At 38.2% G+C, this 19250-nt stretch overlaps 3 protein-coding genes across 5 annotated transcripts; 1 reads left to right on the top strand and 2 right to left on the bottom strand.

The window, feature by feature from the left end:
• The first annotated feature begins 587 nt into the window (after positions 1–587).
• On the top strand, positions 588–6841 carry LOC126628745 (uncharacterized). Of its 2 annotated transcripts, XM_050298534.1 has the most exons (6): positions 588–945; positions 1039–1946; positions 2118–2207; positions 2426–2749; positions 2861–5091; positions 5171–6841. In XM_050298534.1, exons 2-6 carry the CDS (start codon positions 1932–1934, stop codon positions 6387–6389), a joined length of 3879 nt encoding a protein of 1292 aa, XP_050154491.1. In that variant the 5' UTR covers positions 588–945; positions 1039–1931; the 3' UTR covers positions 6390–6841. The 2 variants fall into 2 exon arrangements, with proteins under 2 accessions (XP_050154491.1, XP_050154492.1); XM_050298535.1 differs by lacking the exon at positions 1039–1946 and having other exon boundaries at positions 589–945.
• Positions 6842–7357: 516 nt separating this feature from the next.
• Positions 7358–10313, bottom strand: LOC126630309 (ferric reduction oxidase 2-like). The gene is made up of 8 exons (XM_050300395.1): positions 10097–10313; positions 9858–9960; positions 9578–9769; positions 9176–9410; positions 8763–9090; positions 8418–8661; positions 7624–8333; positions 7358–7537 (listed from the first exon to the last, which is right to left on the bottom strand). Exons 1-8 carry the CDS (start codon positions 10311–10313, stop codon positions 7398–7400), a joined length of 2169 nt encoding a protein of 722 aa, XP_050156352.1. The 3' UTR covers positions 7358–7397.
• A 1716-nt stretch (positions 10314–12029) lies between these two features.
• On the bottom strand, positions 12030–17484 carry LOC126629694 (ferric reduction oxidase 4-like). Of its 2 annotated transcripts, none has more exons than XM_050299795.1 (7): positions 17291–17484; positions 17089–17185; positions 16796–16993; positions 16393–16627; positions 13961–14288; positions 12662–13588; positions 12030–12483 (listed from the first exon to the last, which is right to left on the bottom strand). In XM_050299795.1, the coding sequence occupies exons 1-7, from the start codon at positions 17445–17447 to the stop codon at positions 12344–12346; spliced, it is 2082 nt and encodes a 693-aa protein (XP_050155752.1). In that variant the 5' UTR covers positions 17448–17484; the 3' UTR covers positions 12030–12343. The 2 variants fall into 2 exon arrangements, with proteins under 2 accessions (XP_050155752.1, XP_050155751.1); XM_050299794.1 differs by having other exon boundaries at positions 17080–17185.
• Between the last annotated feature and the right edge of the window lie 1766 nt (positions 17485–19250).

Raw genomic sequence — 19250 nt, forward strand, 5'->3', positions numbered from 1 at the left:
TGTGTCATGTGAAATACAAGTTTAGAAAATTGATGAGGTCCAAAAACAAACATTAATTTTTCGTACTCTCCTTCGCAAATCAAAATTCACAGATATCCAAAAGTCAAAATTGCCCTTCAAGTCCTAAAGAAATTGGCTCACTCTTTGACTATTGACTTCGAGATTCGTGTTTAAATTTTTCTTTATTCCTATTTTCTTTTGGAATTTAGGGTGCGTTTGGTACGCAGACGGGACGGAACGGGACGGGACGGGACGGGACGGGACGGAACGGGACGGAACGAAGGTGTAATTTTTGAAAAAGACATGGGGTATATTTGTCTTAAAATGGTAAAAGATTGTGTTCCACAAACGTGGAACAAACCCGTTCCAGGGGGAGGAGGTGGGACGCAAAAACATCCAAAATCTGTCCCGTGGAACAGCCCGTTCCACCCATTTTTGGCGCACCAAACGCGGGACGGAACGCCTTCCGTCCCGTCCCACGTACCAAACGCACCTAGGGAAATTAAAGGGTATTTTGGGAAACAAAAAATAAGACGGAGGGCAGTCTCGGCATAAGGACCACCATAAATACGTGGTCTGAGTGCTCTTATCTGTGCTCTCTCATCCAAACAAGAAAGAAGAAGTAGGGCGAAGGATCGAACAAAAGGGTGGATTTAATCGGCGGCGGCAAGGTGCAGCGATTGTTCTCCAAGGGACCGGTAGTCGACGGCCCATATTTAACGATCAAGATCGGGACTGAAACTCATCTTCTCTGATTGAAATCTAGAGGAAGGAGAAGAAATCTGATTCGAAAACCGTTTTTTCAATCGCTTTCCTTGGGTGATATTATGAAGGATTTTGATCTTGTGAGGGGCGGGAATCTCTTCGTTGTTGATCGATTCGATTCGTTTTGAGACCACCGCGGCGGAGGCGGCGGCGGATTTGTTGAGAGTTTGGAAGAAACAGGTATTGAAAACCCTAAAAGCTTTTGATAATTTGCGTTTCGCCATTTTTTTGTGGTTAATTTTATCTTTATCATCATCAATCATCATCTTCAAGAAACTTCTGCGAAGCGAAATGATGAGGAGGCTTCTAATCGGCGCCGGATTTGTGAAAATCGCCGAGTTATTGGGCTCTGTAGCCACTGTCTTTGAAAAGGAGCTAGTCCGATTACAGATCTTGAAGGACTACAGATTTTTCTTCAAGTTGCCCTGCGGGACTGGACTGGATTTCATGGAGCTTAATCCTAATGGGCTCTAGGATTGTATAACCATAGGTAGAGGCATACGGCCGAGATCTACGAGTCTTCTGATGTCGATTTCGATCGGCTGCTGCTGCCAAATCATGGTATTTGGATTGAAGGGTGTCGCTGTCGGCGGTTGAGGAATAAACTAGTTGGGTTTTTCCCCAGGAGCCATGCCTTTGCTGTGGTGATAAAATTGATGATAGCGACTCTGAACAAAAGTAGAATTTTTAGTTTGATATGGCTGGATCTGTGATGGGTCATGGGTGATCTGCTTTGTAGCAGAATCCCCATGTCCTTGAACTCCATTCCATTACTGATTCATCTTGTATGTGCCCATCGGTATGGATCGAAGAACCCTTCACAAAATATGGAAGAATTTTGAATCTACTAGGCAAAAGTTTTGTGGGTCTGTCCTAAGTCTTAGTTCTTTCGAGGCACGGAGACTGCCTGCTCTTGTTGCTGGTGATAATGAGCAAGACAATTTGAATTTCTTGTTAGAAATAAAAACCTTTGTGATTAGTCTCTATTTTGGGCACATAAACCCAGTCTACTAGATTGAATGAATTATGTTAGAAGAAGTATATTTGTTGTCCTAATACTATATGGTTGCAAAAAGAAGCCCGATTTCGAGTATTAGGGTCTTGCTAATGTTCAATTCGACATCCTGAACCAAGGGATTTTTTGCAGTCCTACAAAACTGGTTAACATGATCTGCCTCAAGGTAATGGCCTGTGGAGGCTGTGCTGGCAGTCTAGTTATCAGCTTTTCGGCTCAATAACATTGTTATAGATTTTGAGTCTTCATTTATTTATCAGCTTTTGTTTCAATGTTTACTGTTGTTTCCTTTTTATGGTCTAATTTCTGTGCTGATCTTCGTCTTCGCTGATTTCAGGTGCGTTGGGTGGAAAACTCCAGAGACATATTTCCTTTGGAGGGTTCTCATAAAAGTTATCAGAGAGTTCTCATCAGAAACCCAATCATTGTAAGCATCTAGGATTTGTGATGGTTTTTACTTGAGAGTTTCTACAGTTTAGTTTGTATTTATTTTCTCATAATCTAATTTAATTCTTGATTTTGATTGGCACGGCAATTTATTGACCTGTCTCAATTATTTCATCCTGCACTTTCTTACCATGTATTTCGAAGCTTTTTTTGCAATTTTAGACCGAGTAGTTATATTTATTTCTTTCTGGTTTGCAGACTCATTTGTGTGCTTGCACTGGGGGTGTACCCACCTCTCTGGTGCAAAGTGGAAAGAAAGTAAGGACTGCATCTTGCAGAACTTGTGGTGACAGACAAACAGTTGATGGGAGTAAATCTCTCTGCCAAGGCATGATGAATACAGTACGTGTAGAACTTACAAAATCTATTAGTCCTTACCTGAACTGGAAGGTTTCAAAGGGTTATCGGAGTGCATCAAGGCGGTCACGGAAACCTGTTGATAAAAGCAAAAAAATGGGTGCAGAGCTAGCAGAAAAAAGTGCTAGAAGTGCATCAGAAACATCAGTTTCTGATTCAGAGAAGGTTAATGCTTCACAAGTTTTCCTTTGTTGTTCGTTTGTACCAATATATCTAATGAGAGTGCTTTTCCGATAAGTTTTTTTCATGTCGCTGATATAATTTACTGTTTTTCAGCTTGGTGTGGCTGTACTTGGGAGACGATTTGGTGACAAAATTGAGCATGTACCGATTAAGAAAAGGAGACTTATGGTCCGGTCTCCGTCACCCCCTCCACACCTTGAAGGCAACAAACCACTATTGGATGGTCGTCGTTCTTCAGGTCACAAGTCTTGTCCAAAATCAGTTGGCAAAAAGCATCCCACAAGGAGTGATACTTCTACCCTGACTAGGGTCTGTCATAGTGCCAGTAGCGGTGCTAATGAGAATTTGAACGAGATGACAAATCAAAAGCCTGGTGACGTGGATGACTTTTCAGGTATTGAGATATTGGCAGATGCTGCCTGCAACAACATCATAAATGATGATATCAATCATGTTGTGAAGAATCCACTAGGTGAAGATTCACCTCTGGATGAAAAAGATGCATCAACTTCTGCATGGCCCTTGGAGCAAACAACCATTGTGTCAACTTCTTTAACAGTCATGAGAACTGCTTCAGAATTTTCAGAAGCAAGAGATGCATCAGTCTCTGCAATCTTGGAAGAAAGTATTGCATCATTGGAAACAGTACATTCATCCCCTAAAGATGTTCGACGAGAAGATAAAATCGGGAGCGCTTCCTTTGAAGCTGATGGGTTCAGAATTAATACTGACAAAGCACACGACGAAGCAGAAGCAAGATTGAGTTCCTCAAAAGATGTCAAGTTCCACTGGGACCTAAATGTTAGTATGGATGCTTGGGAGGAACCTTGTGATTTGGCGATTGCTGATCCTAAAACAACTGCTGCAGATGATATCTCCATGGATAATAAGCAGGGTGCAAACGTCCAAGTTTCAGAAGCTAATGAGATACCTAAGGAGGAAGATGCAAAGAATGACATTGCAAGCACCGTGAAACCTCTGTCTGACAATGAGGAACAGGGATTGAAAGCGTGCCCTGAAGTTGACTTGAGTTGTGGTAAATGTGTTTCTCCTGATAATGCTTTGGGATCTTCAAACGATTCTGGTAGCAGTGCTAAAGCTTCCTCTCAGGATGCGTGTGTAGATGCATGCATTGATGGTTCCCCTTGTGCTGGACTTGAAAACATCGCAGTCACAGGCCTTGTGTCTGAGGAGACCGATAAAACCCCAATTTCCAGCTTTTCTGTTGAGCATGTGGCTGGTGAACTACCAAGTGAAACTGTCTGTTCAGGAAGTGTTAAGGTTGAAAACCCTGCTTTAGCTTGTGTGCCAGAAGGGGCATCTTGTGAGATTGAAAGCACTGTTCTAGATGAAGATGGCAAGGGCTCTGGTGCAACATCTAGCGTCCATGATGATCCAGAATCTCTGGAAGAGATGATGGGAGTAGAAAGCTGTCACTCGCTCGCACCCGTTCGCCTTGATTCTGATGAAAAATCTGCATCAGGTGCTTCTGTTGGAGAAGGCCGGTCGCTGGTGACTATAATTGCAAAGGAGCCTGTTGAAGCTGCCTCTGACACTCATACTGTCAATTCTCTGCCAAATGATGGTTCTGAGGAAGTAATGCATAAACCTGCAGGGAATCCCATGACAAATCAAGTAGCTGCTGCTGGGTCCTCCTCTCTTGAGCGATGCCACTATGGCGAAGATAGCTCACGTAGCTTGGATAGAGTAACTAAAGATCCTTCCAGTGATGGTTATGACTTGAATACTTGTCAAGATGATAAGGATCACATGGTTGGCAAGGGAAACACTCTGGAACCTGAAGCTGGTTACGACTCCCAGTATGAAGATGGGGAGCTGAGGGAGTCGGATGTACCATATTGGGAGGAGAATGAAATTGATGACGTAGAAGCTGAATGTGTTGACTATGGTTCTGATACATGTGACGGTGAAGCTGCTGATGACTCTATATCAGGGAAAGTTGGAATGGGACCTGAATGCAGAGAAACAGAATTATTTGGGGAGTCAAGGAAAATTGACAGGAACATTAAGCTTGTGAGAGGAGTGAGTCCAGGATCTGATAACATGTGTGACAAAAATGAACATGCTTTGAGACAATGTTCCGTTGGTTCGAAGACAAAAACTTCAGGATCTGATCAACTACCTTGTGATTCTGAAGCTTCTTCAAACAGAACTGCGGAAGCAATTGAGGGCTGCACAGTAAGGAGACATGCTGTTAATGGCTTCGATGGCTATGATGCCAAACATTCTCCTGCCAACGTGGTTGGATCAATGGCATCTGACTCCTCAAATAAGATGGGTACTGAATGTGCAAGGAGGAGGAGGTAAACTCTATTGATTCTTGTAATCTTTAATGCAACTTTGGTTTTTCTATCTTGGTTACTAATTATTCGTTTGCTTCAGGTTGGGCAACTTTGATTCTATTCGCTCTGAGGAAGCTGGTTCTGATCAGACCATGGGAAGGGAAAAGTATGACTCACATATGCAGGGTAAAAGCTTCAGAGGTGTGGTTTATTCTTCAGGGAGTTATTGGGATTCCAAGCGACGCGAATCACCCACTTATCATGGTTCCTTTGGCTCTGGACGCTGTAGGCCAAGAAGTGTTGTTGAGAACCATGGATATGAGATGGAATCAGACGAAACATTTTCAGAAGCACCAGGAGTTCACAACCGTGTCCGCAGGCAAGCTATAACTTTTTCATCAAATCGTCCGTATCAGGGTTCGTTTAGGAGAAGATCGCCATCTGAAAGAAATGATGCACACAACATACACAGGGGAATGATACCTATGAGAGATACAAGTCCTGATAGGCGGAGGTTTAGACGATATCCACAAGGGGTTAACAGAGGCATCAGGGAGGACTACCACAGATCCATACCCGATGATCCCAACGAATGCTCTTATAATGTGCCACGACGAACGGCCAGGAGAGAACAAAGCACTTCACCCCCTGGCAGAGGACCCATATATTATAGTAGACCCTACAAAAAGCCCCAGTCTAGATGCAGAAGTCGCTCTCCTCTTGGATGGAGAGAACTGAATGATATTTCAAGACATCGTGGGAGCAGGTCTCCTGATGATAGGTTTGATTCCAATATCGAGAAGCTGAGGGTGCCTTTCCAGAAGCAAAATTTCGGAGGCAAGTATGAAGTAGGGTTCGTGTCCTCACCAAAGCGTCGTTTTTCCCCACAACAGAATTCCAGATGGTTTGATGATTCAAATACAGGTGTAGATCACAATTTCAGGGGCAGGAGATTTGCGGGAAGGCGGTTCCAGCCAGGACAGAGGTTTGACTCAGAGCGTTCATCTCAGAGATTGAATTCAGATGGTTACTCTGAATCCATGATTCGTCCAGCAAAATTCTCCGAGTTACCCAGTGGTGGTAGGGAGTATAGATACGAGGGTAGCGACGATGATAGACGGAGACCTGATGGAAGATTTGAGATCGTTCGCCGCGTGAGGCGTTTTGATTCAAATGGTGTTGTGCGTCAGTTCCGCTTTGATGAAGACCGTTTTGCATCTCGCAACACACACAACTACGATGAATCTGACAACAGGGCAACCGAGAGAAGGCCTCGAGAAGCCTACGTAGGAGAAGTAGCGAAGAGGAGAGTAAATTAAGGTTCCAACGCTGACTCGGTATTAAAACTCCAGCTTCTGGTGCAGCTCAACTCATTTAACCTGCAACATTCGTAATTCCGAGAGGAGAAATCCTCCATCACCCTTGCCGGCGTTTCATCAAATCGATGTGTTACTCGGGCAGATAGGAGTTCTCCCGAATTTTTGTTTTCCGGTGATGGTTAAGCCGAAATATTCGTGCTCTTCCCGGCGGCTGCCGGCGCTGTGGAAGCTACTCTTACCATTCCGATTACGCTTAGGCAAATTTTTTTTTAGGTTAGGGCCTGATGTTGCTTTGGTTCATCTTGATTTTGTTTCTTAATTTTATTTTAGGCATTTTTTAATGATTAGTGCAGAATCTAAAGCTTTTTAGTTTCGATGCTGATCCCTTCTTGTTGCTGTTTGCTTTGCACTTTTTCTTCGCGCTCTCTTGAATTATAATTTTCCTTTGCCTCCTTGTGACATTTGTAAATGCAAGTTTCAAGTGTGAATAAATTAATAAAGAATTAATTGACCGAAATTAAAGGGGTGTGCAGAGCTATAACATGGGCGTGTGAAAATCATTTTCCTCGACTTTATTTATTAGGTGATGAAAAAAATTAATGAGGCTTCAGCTGTTTATGGCCCTAAACCTTCAAGTTCGATTCTCTCTTCCACTATTGCTTGTATCAATAAAGAAGAAAAATAATAAAAATAGAGGAAGTTTAAAAAAGTTTATGTAATTTGTTCCTTCGTTACGATGTTTAATATGCGTTGAGAACTTGATTAATTGTCTTATAAATTGGACAAAGTCTAAACCAAGAATGAATTCAACTCCTAATACAAGTACAATTACAATTTCAACACAACGATGGCTGCATAAACATTACTCTTACGGTATCTCAAACTAGTATCCAGGCCAGATTACTTTGATGGTATCTCAAACCAATGTTAAGACACGGCGACCTACTTGGTGTAGGTTAAGTCCTCAATCACCTATGACAACATTTTCCTTTTCTTGTATTTTGAGGTTTACCAACTGAAGCTCAGGGAATGGTAATGAAGTTTGTTGGCCAAGCCAGATGAACAAATTGCAGCCACTTCTTGCCTCATCTTTCTTGGGCCACTAACAAGAACCCCAATGCTCGAACCTTCACGCTCAGATAGTATCCCTACAAAAATTACCAAATGTTAAAACCCTAATCTTTCTCCTAACTCCAATCATCATTTGAAAGAAAAAAAAATATATATTACTCACTCTTGAGATCGGGTCTTCTGTCATAGTGCACGGTTGTGGACTTGACGAAAGACCGGTGGGGAAGGCTTTCGAGTTCTTGCTCAGCAACGGCAAAGCGCCCGCTCGGCGAAGCAGTTGTCGGTGTTGGTGTGTCCAGGACTTGAATCTGCCCCATCTCCTTGAGGGTCTGTTTCTTGTTCCATAAGAAAACTGCTGTAGCAGTTGTGGCTATAGATACGCATAAAAATAACATGTTTAAGGCAGATCTAGCTGAGTCAGAATATATCATGCTGGAGTTGTGGTCAATTGGATAGATGTAATATCTTGTGAGGATGCCCATCAGCACAAGAAAGATGACGAAAGACGACGATATGATCAATCCAAGCCAGAGCCAGCTGTTTTGGCCTAGAATTGCAGAAACTGGCGCGTCTGAAGGGTTCGGCTTGAACCAAATTGTTTGGAGGGGTTTGTAGGATTCTGACATGGGTTGTTTCTCTCTTGTCACATAAGCTTCGATTTGCAATTGCAAGCGAGAAATGTCGAGGTTTGTGCCCGAAACGGGAAGGATTAGGTCCAACATAGTGAGGTCTAGTGTTTTCCTGAAAACAGATATGAGTAGAATTTTTGGAGCCTTGCCGCCTAAGTTATTGGCTTCGAAGAGGAGCTCACGGATGACGGAGATTAGCGGAGTAATACCGCTTCCTCCGCTCACCATCACTATCGTGTCGTGCCTGCACCGGCATTTTCACCACGTTAGAGTTAGCACACACATTTGGCATATGAAAAATTGGGAAAGGGGTTTACAATGTGAACACCTTAGCATGTTGCTTGGGGCAGGTCCATACGGTCCTTCCACCGAGACTTCTAGGTGGTCTGCGGGCTGAGAGGATGACAGTTCCTGATACAACTTCTGAGACCAATTTCCTTCGCTTTTGATGACAACACTCAGCTTGTCATGATCGAATTTGCTGCTAGAAGTAACACTAAAAGGATGCCATTGCAGCTTTGAAATACCAGGCACATTTACAAACACCATGCTTGTTGGAGAATAATTCAGTCCTATGATCAAGTTCAATAAAAACAATTAATGGGAAAGCTCGATGTAGTATTCATTTAGCTCTCGTTTGGTGCCTAGGATTGTATCGTCTTTGTTTGCTCACCTGGACTCTTGGAGAAGTTCAACTCAACCACCTCACAGGGAAGAACACGGGCTGAAACCAGGCGAATTCTACGCTGAGATTGCAAGAAACGTAAGAACCTATCAATCAGGAAGAGGTAAAAGCCCGGGAGCATGATGCACGCATAGGAGAACCCCACGTGAAACACAAAGAAGACAAGGAAGACAATGTAGAGATGGTGAGTGTATAAGAAGAGCTCGAAGATCTTGCGCCTGATGCGAGGGATGCTCATAGCCCACATGGCTAGTCCTGCAAGCAGAGCAACTTCTCCTGCCACATTCGAAACACCTACCTTGTTCCATTTCAACATCTACACCGGCACGAAAAAATTTGCTTTATAGTGAGAAAGGCTCATTTCTAAATTGCGTTTTGAAGTTTCGGAAGTTAAAAATTACCTCTGAAATTTGGTTAGTGCTCCCCCAATAGACTACGTAACATAAACCATGAGCCGTGAAGAGCGTCATGACAAGATGCCCTAGCCAGATATGGTACTTGATGCTTGCCTCTGATGTGAGGCCAATGATCTGCAGAATGGAAGAGCCTCTGCTCACAGGGAAGAAGAGAAAGGCTAGGCCAATGTTCCCAACTATCCCTAGTGTTAGTGCTACACTTCCCAACTTATTTTCCCACCTGCCAAAAAATTAGGACTCGAATTTAGATTAAATGTGGATAAACATAACGGTTAGGGGAAAATTGGCTAATTCCGGAGATAAATTGAAAGTGAGGTACAAGTTCAGGGGAATTTCGGCTTAATACTAAAAATATAAATGTAATTTTGAACAAATAGAGTTTCTTACACATGCTCTTTCTTGGCTGCAGCCTCCAGGGTGGCATATGCAAACATGTCGTGTAAGTAAGAAGAGATAGACCAGACAAGTAAGGCAATGAACATCACCAGGAAAGAAAGCTCTATCAAAGAAACAATTCCTAAAGGACCTTTCACCAGCGCAGGCCGATTCCACGATGCCCGGTATGATTTTTTCGCCCTGCTAATCAAAGTGAAAATATAAGAAAAACGTTACATACAGCTGCGGCATCCCAGGTGTAAGTAAGTTTCGCTCGAGAAAGAGGGTATACCTTTGGTTGTTAATGTCAACATTTTTGTTTCCCGTGTGGAGCAATAAGCAGCCCATGGTTGCTGTAAATAGGATGGGGAATGTGTAAATAAGTATGTCTGCACCTGCAAAAACATCAAACAGAAAAATGCAGTAAGACTAAATGTTTCTTTTTTAAACTATACGATATTCTAAACTATTCTAATATACGGGATTTTGAATTTGAGAGAAGTTGTGGTTTTTTTATGAAACCAAACTAACCTTCTTGGCCAAAATACGTGGAATCGGTTTTTTTATGAATATGAGGGAACCATTTCAGATAGTAAGTGTTGGTTGGCATGATGATCCAGATCATCAAGTACCCAACAAACACCACCATCAGAAGCAGCCTCATGATTGATCGAACGGTCCTCATTCCTTCACCAGAAGGACTGGTTTCTTGTTCTTTCACCTCTGCTGGACTTGAAGTGGAAACCATATTTCTGCTATAGAAAAGAGGTTTGCTTGATATCTTTATATAGCTTGCAATTTTTTAACACGAACTTTTATCTGATTTTTTAACTTTTTGGGAAATGAAAATATTTACAAATTTTGTCCGATGAAAAACATAAACTTAGTCAAATCTTCAGTGAATTCACGTGTAAATTGAACAGAAAAAAAAAGACAATATTTGCTACTTATATATAAAAATTCATGGGTTTGAGCCTTGGCGTAACGGAACGGTTCTCTTTTGTGAGATTCGAGTCGTGGAAACAACATTTTTGCAAAGTAAGGGTAAAGCCGCGTACGATAGACATTCCCTCCCCCCCCTCCCCTTCCCCCGACTCACGCAAAGTGAGCAACCTTGTTGATTTGAGGTTGCCCTTTTATATATAAAGATACATTCATCTTAATTTTAATGAAAACACAACGTTATTTCATTTTACAAATATTATAAATATGAAGCATTTATTCTACAAATCATAAAGATAATGAATAATTTCGATTATAGAATTTGTACAAATTGTGAATGCAAAAGTTGACTGGTAATGTGAAGGCCGGGTGAGCTGGAGTGAAAACCAAATAGAGGTCATTGGAGATGCCGAATACTGATCTCAGTGTTCCTTCCAATGCAGTTGTCAACTTGTCTTTGGCATAAATACATGTCTGCCCATTCCCCAATTCATTTGCATACATATATGTTTGTCTTTTATGATCCAAGTATTTAATCTCTTCCCTTCTGAATTAGTTGACCCTATTAACATTCTAGATCTTAAATTACTCTTAATCAAGAGAATTCATGAATGGATCATCATAATGTAGTTACTCGGTATCAGAATTATTGATTTGTTCGACACATATGAATGACTAAATAGTCTCCAAATCAAATGAATATGCACTTTTAAAAATGATCTTTAGATAATGATAAAAATAAAAATAAAAACGATTTCTGATTGTGAAGTTTATACGGTTAAATAACGTCTCATTGGTGTGGAACGAGGGCATTCCTCTTTACTGAAAATGAGGGAGGTTGTGAATCCGTAACAAAATGTAAAACTAGGAACTACATTGATTAGGACGCATAGTTGATTCCATGCCCATTTCATATCTCACATTCTTGATTTTTTATTTATTTTTTTAAATTTATAACATTAAGGAGAGGAGAGGGTTCAAAACTATTAGAATAATTTAAGAGAGAAAAGAGTTTTAAACCAGGAACGGATGGATAGAAATCCAACACCCTATATCTACTAACTAGGTTATTGGACTACATGCTATATATTATTGAATTCTCCAATGCATAACTTCACTCAGTAAGCAATAGTAAAACATTCCAGTTAATTACTATAGCTTTTTAATTATTTTCATTTATAATAACTTAACTAAGAGCTCATGTGATTAACGACCGTTCTTCCCGTTCCCATGGAATAACAGGAAATTGACAAAACTTCAAAACCTAAAGACAACTTGATACAATGAAGGTTCGTCCCGCCACTCCGGCCAAAAAATAGTACATAAATAACAATTACAAGGTTTAGAGGGATTATGTGATGTGTGAGTGGAGAAATTTTTCAGTATGCCAAAAACAGTCTGCTATACCAAGTGTCATAATTATACAAGGTTGAATTTTTTTTTTAAGTATTCAACCACTTGTATTATGACATTTGGTGTACCGGCAGTATTTCCAGTAAGTAATTAAGAAAGTGCATGCAAATATATGAATATTCCATTATTATATACCTCATTGTTTTCAGCAAATGATCAAGTGCCATGGCTGATGATGGCTACATAGTAATTAACATTCATTGTACAATTCGAGCATATGTAGATTACAAATTATAATACATCAATTATTTATTTCCACCCAACCAAAAAAAAGAAAGAAATTACAAATCCATAAACACTTTACGTTCACACATCTTTAAAGACGACACAGAGGTGCTGAAAGCAAATCTCATGAATGACAATTATTGAGCGTTATAATAGAGGCTTCAGACTGAAACTAGCATGCATGCATGCATGCATGCATCACCAGTCGAAGCTAATGGACTCGAAGTGCAAATTATCTGCCAAACCAGATGAACAGATTTTGGCAACGTCATGTCTCATCTTCCTTGGCCCACACACCAACACTCCAATATCAGATCCCTCGGCCTCCAACAGAATTTCTGGATTGCAAACAAAAAAAATAATTTATCACTTATCCAAAAATGTGTCGTTACAAGAACATGGACATGAAAATGGTCGTTAAATTAGCGATACAGAATAAGTTGGATAAAAAGCTTATTAGTGGCAAATAACTCATTAGTTACTAATTAAGACTAGAAGCGCAATTAATTAACTTACTCTTGAGATCAGGCCTTGTTCCATACTGCACCTGGGTTTTTTGAGCAATTAGGGTTTCAGGATGGTGTGGAAGGCCTTCAAGTTCTATGTCATGAGTTGGTACTTCCACATTTTGGATTGGCTTCCCTTCCAAGGCATTTTGTTGTCTCTTGCACCAAAGAAGAATTACACTAGATACCAGGAAAATACAAGAACAGACCAGAAACATGTACCAGAGACAGGTAAAGGAGTAGTGGTAAATTTCACCAGTGTTGTGGTCAATCGGGTAAATGTAAAAATGAGTGGTAAGTCCCAAAGTAACAAGAAACAAGACGAATGAGGACGTCACTATTGCACCAAGCCATAGCCAATTGTTTGGACCTAAAACCCTAGAAATGGGTGAGTCCAACGAGTCGGTCTTAAATGACACCGTTTGGATGGGCTTCCAAGCCAATGCCGGCGGCTGCTCTGTCTCTCTCGTGACATAGGCTTCAATTTGCAAATCTATGAGGGAAAAATCAAAAGGGGTTGAATAAATAGGAAGCAAGAGTTGTAGCATGGAGAGATCATCTGTGTTCTTGAAGGCACATATGAGCCGCACACGTGGCAAATGGGAATCGGGTTTGGTGGTTTGGAAAATAATTTCACGGATTATGGAAATGAGAGAAGTGATTCCACTCCCTCCACTGAACATCACCAGAGCCTCGTGCCTTAGAAAATGAGATGAAACGGGACCATAAGGTCCTTCGACAGAAGCTTGGATTTGATCCACATTTGAAGAGAGTTGCTTGTAGAATTTTTGAGACCAACCGCCTTCACTCTTGATGACAACACTGAGATTGTGTGGCTCCATATTAGGGTTTGAAGTCACTGTAAATGGGTGCCATTGCAACTTGGATATGCTTGGCACGTTTATAAACAAGATGCTAGTGGGATTATAATCCAATCCTAAAAGAAAACAAAAAAGTAATGGTATAAATTCACGGGTGAATGACACGGTTCATATTTTTAAAATTTAGGATATGATATTAATGAACCAATACCTAACACATATGACAATGACACGTAGACTAATGCGTTATAATATGAGTGAGCAATAGAATTACTATTTTCCAAACCTAGCTACGGTATAATAGCTGATATTTTCTAAACCTACCATATAATATGAAATTATGAATACATAGATACACATGAAACACGTAACAAGTATAAATGCGACATATTTAATGATGCCTAAAGCTAAAAACGTTACTAATACACGCGTTATAATATGAATAAGCTACAAAGTTGATATTAAAATATTTAATGACGAATAGTTACCTTGTGTCTTGGCGAAGTTGAGCTCAACGGTACCACATGGTAAAACACGAGCTAAGACTAACCTGGCTCGTTGGTACGATTGTAAAAATCTCAAGTATCGATCGACGATGAAGAGGAAGATGCCGGGGAGGAGCATGCAGAAGTAGGAAGCACCAACATGCAGTACGTAGAAGAAGATGTAGAGTGCATAGAGATGGTGAGTGTAGAAAAACAGTTCAAACATTTTACGCCTAACACGAGGAATGCTTGTGATCCACATGGCCATTGCCAACACAATTGCAATCTCCCCAGCTACATTTGATACGTAGGTTTTGCTCCACTGAAGCAGCTGCAATTAATTAACGTCCAGCACATGTTAAAGGGTTGACCACAACCTCTTAATTAGGTAAATTTGTAGTAAGTTAATTGGATAGGGAGTGCTAGTACTGGTAGTTCTTGTACTATACAAACGTATGTGAGCGCCGGCAATGTGTACTTGCCCGTATTTTTCATAGTACTCAAAGCATATTAAGATTAGGGATAGTTTAGCTGCGGTCCTTGATCCCTAATTGTTATAGACTCAAAACTTATGTGTTAGATTTTTTATTGAAGTCTCTCTCCTACTACATAAATGACATAATAATAAAAGAGATGCAATAATACCAATAAAGACTCAACTGTTTTTTTTGTTTGTTTTTGCTTTCATTTACACTACCAATTTAATTATTCAAAATTGCTTATGGATTTTGATATATATATAATTGCTTATGGGTGCATTCTAGATTATAAAAAAAAAAGGAATTTTTTTTATTTTTATAAAATGAGTACATTTATATAATAAAATTTGGCCACATTTTATATATAAAACATTGGTACACTTACATAAAAATGTGGGTACATTTTATATAGAAAACAATGGGTACATTTTATATTAAAAAAAATAAATACATTTTACATTAAAAAATGGGTACATTTTACATAAAAAATGGTACTTACAAAAAAAATAGGGATACATTTTACATATAACAAAGTGGTACATTTGTAAAAAAAAAAAGGTACATTATAAATAAATTATGGGTACAAATAAAAGTTTAAAAAAATTATGAGTACAAATAAAAGTTGAAAAAATAAGGGACAAAAAGAAATTAATATATGGGTACAAATTAAAATTTAAAAGAAAATTGGTACAATTTAAAAAATGGTTGCAAATTAAAAATGGGTACAAACTAGAAATAGAAATGTATGATAAAAAGTTTAGCCATAAATATAATATATCAAATGTACTGTTTCTAACACTAAATGAATATATTTAAAGGGAATTGTTATTGGCACTCCAAAAATCTCATTTTGCACTCCAAACTTTCTATAATTAGAAAGAAAAATACACTTGTGAGGAGTGTAGAATGAGATTTTATGAGTGCTAATAACACTTCTCTATTTAAAAATGAAACTTAATTATCTTGACATGTAAATATTTTGTTTTTGTATAATTAATGGCGTTTATTAAAACCGAAGGACCTTGATCAAAATTTGAAAATGAATAAAATTTTAATCAATGGAGTAGAAAAAATAAGGATGGAAACCTAATTATTTTCTAATTATTTTGAAACCATGCGGATTGATCAAGCCGCATTTGGTCATAGACTACCAGTGAATTATAATATCAGCTAGCTATTAATTTAATAATATTTCTCATCCACGATAAGATGAGATGAATTTTTTTTCAACTTCGAATCTCATATCATCCAAAGATTAAAGAAACGAAAAGTCAGTATAGTTTATTGTCATGTTTATTGATGATGAAAACTATAATTTTTTTAGTATACCAGCTATTTGTATATATATATGGATCGAGTTAATCATGCTGATGAATCAATCTAGTTGAAGTTGTATTTACTTGCATATCCGATCGACTAGTTGAATATATAGCCGTGATCGTGAAATTCATTTGTAATAGATATACGTTATTCGAAAGAAGTGGAATATGAGTGTTTCTCCATGGAAACACAAGTCATGTGCACTACTACTTATAAGAATTTATATACATAACTAAAAAATAAATCATCATGCATGAAGTCATTTGGTTAGGATACATATCATCATGATGAGCTAAATAAGGGTGTAGAAATCACGTGTGAGAAAATTCCAAAAAGATATCTTCCCTAATTCTTGTCCTTGTTGTCTACATATGTTTTCATATAATGATTCGCTGCTGCCCTAGACATGATATTGAATTTAAGTTGAACCACACAATTCTTTTAAATTCTTCCCTTTTGAAATTCTAAATGAGGTTAGAGATTCTCTTCTCACAACTAGAAAACAAGACGATTACTTTTCATGAATCGCGTGCATAATACAACCAAATTAAGCTAAGAGCTAGTAGCTATATACCAGAGTAATTAAGACTGAATGAATTGATTAAAGATAAAAAATGATTGAATTTAGTTAATTACCAGAACCATCTGATTAGTCATGGCCCAGTAGATGACGAACCCTACGGTATGTGCAGCAAAGAGGATCATCGAGAGATGGCCGAGCCAAATATGATACTTAATACTTGACTCGGATGTCAGCCCGAAGAGAGGTAAAATCGAAGATCCTCGAGTTACAGGGAAGAAGAGAAGTGCCCAGCAAATGTTCCCAATGTAACCTAATCTCAATGACACACTTCGAAACTTCGCTTCCCACCTGTCATATAATCACTCTTAATTAACATGAATTTAATTGACTAAAATCAAGAGAAAAAAATCAAGTGATCATATCATTCTTTTAAAAAGCATTTAAGAAAGGATACATACATATATGTATGTATGTATGTATATATATGTATAAGTATATGTATTTATACATGCTTACACTTTCTCGCCAGGCATATGCATATGGAGTTGGCCGAAGCTGACATATAAGTAATTGGCAAGAGACCAGACCAAGAGTGAAACAAACATGAGTCCAAAAGCGAGCTCTATTGCAGTGACAATTCCCAGAGGAGCCTTCACAACCACTGGACGTCTCCAAAATGCTAATCGATTTGTCTTGACACCGGTGGTAGTAGTACTGCACCAGTCAACGATGGTCGATGAGCATATTAACAGAATTATCATGTGTTAATTTGTATAGAAGTTGTATTATAGTGTAAAAACCTTGTGGACGATGGTGACCTAATTGATTTCTTTTGGAGATGGAGATAAACACAGCTTAAAGCTGCTATTAACATCACTGGGAATGAGAAGAGCAGAAGATTAACCCCTGCAATTAATTAGTATGACACAACACAAGGTTATATTTTAAGCATAATATGAACCTTAATTAAATTGATTAAGCAAGCAACTGTAATTAAGGAACAAACAAAACCTTGTTCTCCAAAATATGTAGAATTGAGCTTGCTTTGTAAGTTGGGCATCCAGCCATTTTTGTAGGTTTTTGTAGGCATCATAATCCAAATCACAAGCCATCCAAGAAACACCACAAGGAAAATCAATCTTAAAATTGACACTGTCCGGTTGCTCATCCTTCTGTTTGAGAGGAGTGTCAATGAGAAGCTAGCTATTCAGAAATATACAATCTTCTGCTGTGCAAGTGCAACAGTGCAACTATGAGATTTGCAATTTATAGGCGAGGGTTAATCGTACATTAGGGTTGAGGAGAGAGGCATTTGTCATGCCCATTTACAACTCCTTGATAAACGTGTTACCTGACGATATCAGATGGTGTTATTCACACTCCAAAAGCGTCATCATACGCTACTTTTAATTTTGTCAATCCAATTATTGCGAGAGTGGACTTTGAGCTACTAATAAATCAATTCAAGTGAAATGTAAGTATTTTAGGAATGCACATTGGGATTAATATGAGAAGAATTATTAGATAAATTCAAGTGATGAAGAGTGCATAATGATGTAATGAAAATTTTAACACGAGAGTACTTATTAGTTAATTTCGAGTGTATTATGAAGAACTCGTGATAATTTCTTTTTTAAATGTGAATAACAGTTCTCACTCATAATTCAATAATTTAATAACTTTTCCATATAAAATGCTTTTGGACTCTAATTTCCAAACCTCGAAAAGGTATGATGTGAACATAATTACTTAATTTTTTTTCGGAGAATGAATCTCAGATTGGTGGAAGAATGGACATTGCATGAGTTTATAAGTAAATTTGGCTACTTTTTGTATTGCTAATTGGTTTTATAGTCGGATCTCAACTTCCTTCATGGTATCAGAGACATTGTCCCCTTATGAAACCCAACAGCTACACGTGCTCTTTATTATCTCGTTTGTGTTCCTCTTCACTTATAAGTTAGAAGTTTAGGTTCGAATCATGAAAATATTGAGTTTGCAACTAATTTATTCATTCACTCCCTTAGAGTATAAATATATCGTTGTATAACAAAAATGTTTGACAAATAAAAACATAATTATTTAAACCAAGGGAGATTCAAAACCAATTTGATACATACTATTTCGTTTTTCACTTTTTGGTTGCGGTTTTCTTTTTTCTTTTTCTTTTTTTTTTTTAAATTAAAATTAGTTATCAAATAAGATTTCAATTTTCAGTTTTAAAAAAAAACTGAAAATGAAATATTATCCAGCGGTCATAAATTAATTTGAATATTAAAATTTCAATTATATCCTGGTTTCTGTATGACCATATGGAATATGCCACATGCAACATTACTAGATTAGAGAGAAGAGTAGACTTTTTTTGTGGGGTAATGAAAGTACGGTTGACAATGGCTGCATTCGAGCCGTGTAGTACAGGTCGTACACCATAATAGTTGACATAAACACAAGATCAGTACATTAATCATGTTTTTTGGATATGATAAACAGATACACGTATTACAACGTTGCTAGACTGATAATACCATGTAAAAATGTGATTGTCACATCAAATAATTATTATTTGAGTAATGTTAGAGATTAAAATTTTAAATCAAATTTGTAAAATAAAAAAAATATATCAATCAATACTTAATTTATAATCCAATCATCAGTTATCACATTATTAGATTTACATAATTAATTTAAAATTTCAACTTCCATATCATTATTCAATTCATTTTATTCCATGTTTAATTAAGAGAATTGTTATTGACACTTCAAAAATCTCATTCTACACTCCAAACTTTCTATATTTGGAAAGAAAAATACACTTGTTAGAAGTGTAGAATGAGATTTTTAGAGTGCTAATAACACTTCCCTTAATTAATTGTCGAAATGCTTTATCCATATTTTGTTGGTCAACATTCATTATTAATTAATTAATTATTCCTAAGCTCAAAGATTTTCCTGTTTGGATGAAAATAAA

Source organism: Malus sylvestris, chromosome 7 (assembly GCF_916048215.2).
Source record: "Malus sylvestris chromosome 7, drMalSylv7.2, whole genome shotgun sequence".
NCBI lineage: Eukaryota > Viridiplantae > Streptophyta > Magnoliopsida > Rosales > Rosaceae > Malus > Malus sylvestris.

Excerpts from the sequence above, each read along its gene's own strand:
- LOC126628745 (XM_050298534.1), top strand. Across the intron at positions 2,208-2,425 it reads TCATCAGAAACCCAATCATT|ACTCATTTGTGTGCTTGCAC; the intron begins GTAAGCATCTAG and ends TCTGGTTTGCAG. Across the intron at positions 2,750-2,860 it reads CAGTTTCTGATTCAGAGAAG|CTTGGTGTGGCTGTACTTGG; the intron begins GTTAATGCTTCA and ends ACTGTTTTTCAG.
- LOC126630309 (XM_050300395.1), bottom strand. The coding sequence starts at position 10,313 with ATGGTTTCCACTTCAAGTCCAGCAGAGGTGAAAGAACAAGAAACCAGT. Across the intron at positions 9,961-10,096 it reads CACGTATTTTGGCCAAGAAG|GTGCAGACATACTTATTTAC; the intron begins GTTAGTTTGGTT and ends ATGTTTTTGCAG. Across the intron at positions 9,770-9,857 it reads GTTGACATTAACAACCAAAG|CAGGGCGAAAAAATCATACC; the intron begins GTATACCCTCTT and ends CACTTTGATTAG.
- LOC126629694 (XM_050299794.1), bottom strand. The coding sequence starts at position 17,447 with ATGAGCAACCGGACAGTGTCAATTTTAAGATTGATTTTCCTTGTGGTG. Across the intron at positions 16,994-17,079 it reads AGGTCACCATCGTCCACAAG|TACTACTACCACCGGTGTCA; the intron begins GTTTTTACACTA and ends TGACTGGTGCAG. Across the intron at positions 12,484-12,661 it reads AACAAGGCCTGATCTCAAGA|AAATTCTGTTGGAGGCCGAG; the intron begins GTAAGTTAATTA and ends TTTGCAATCCAG.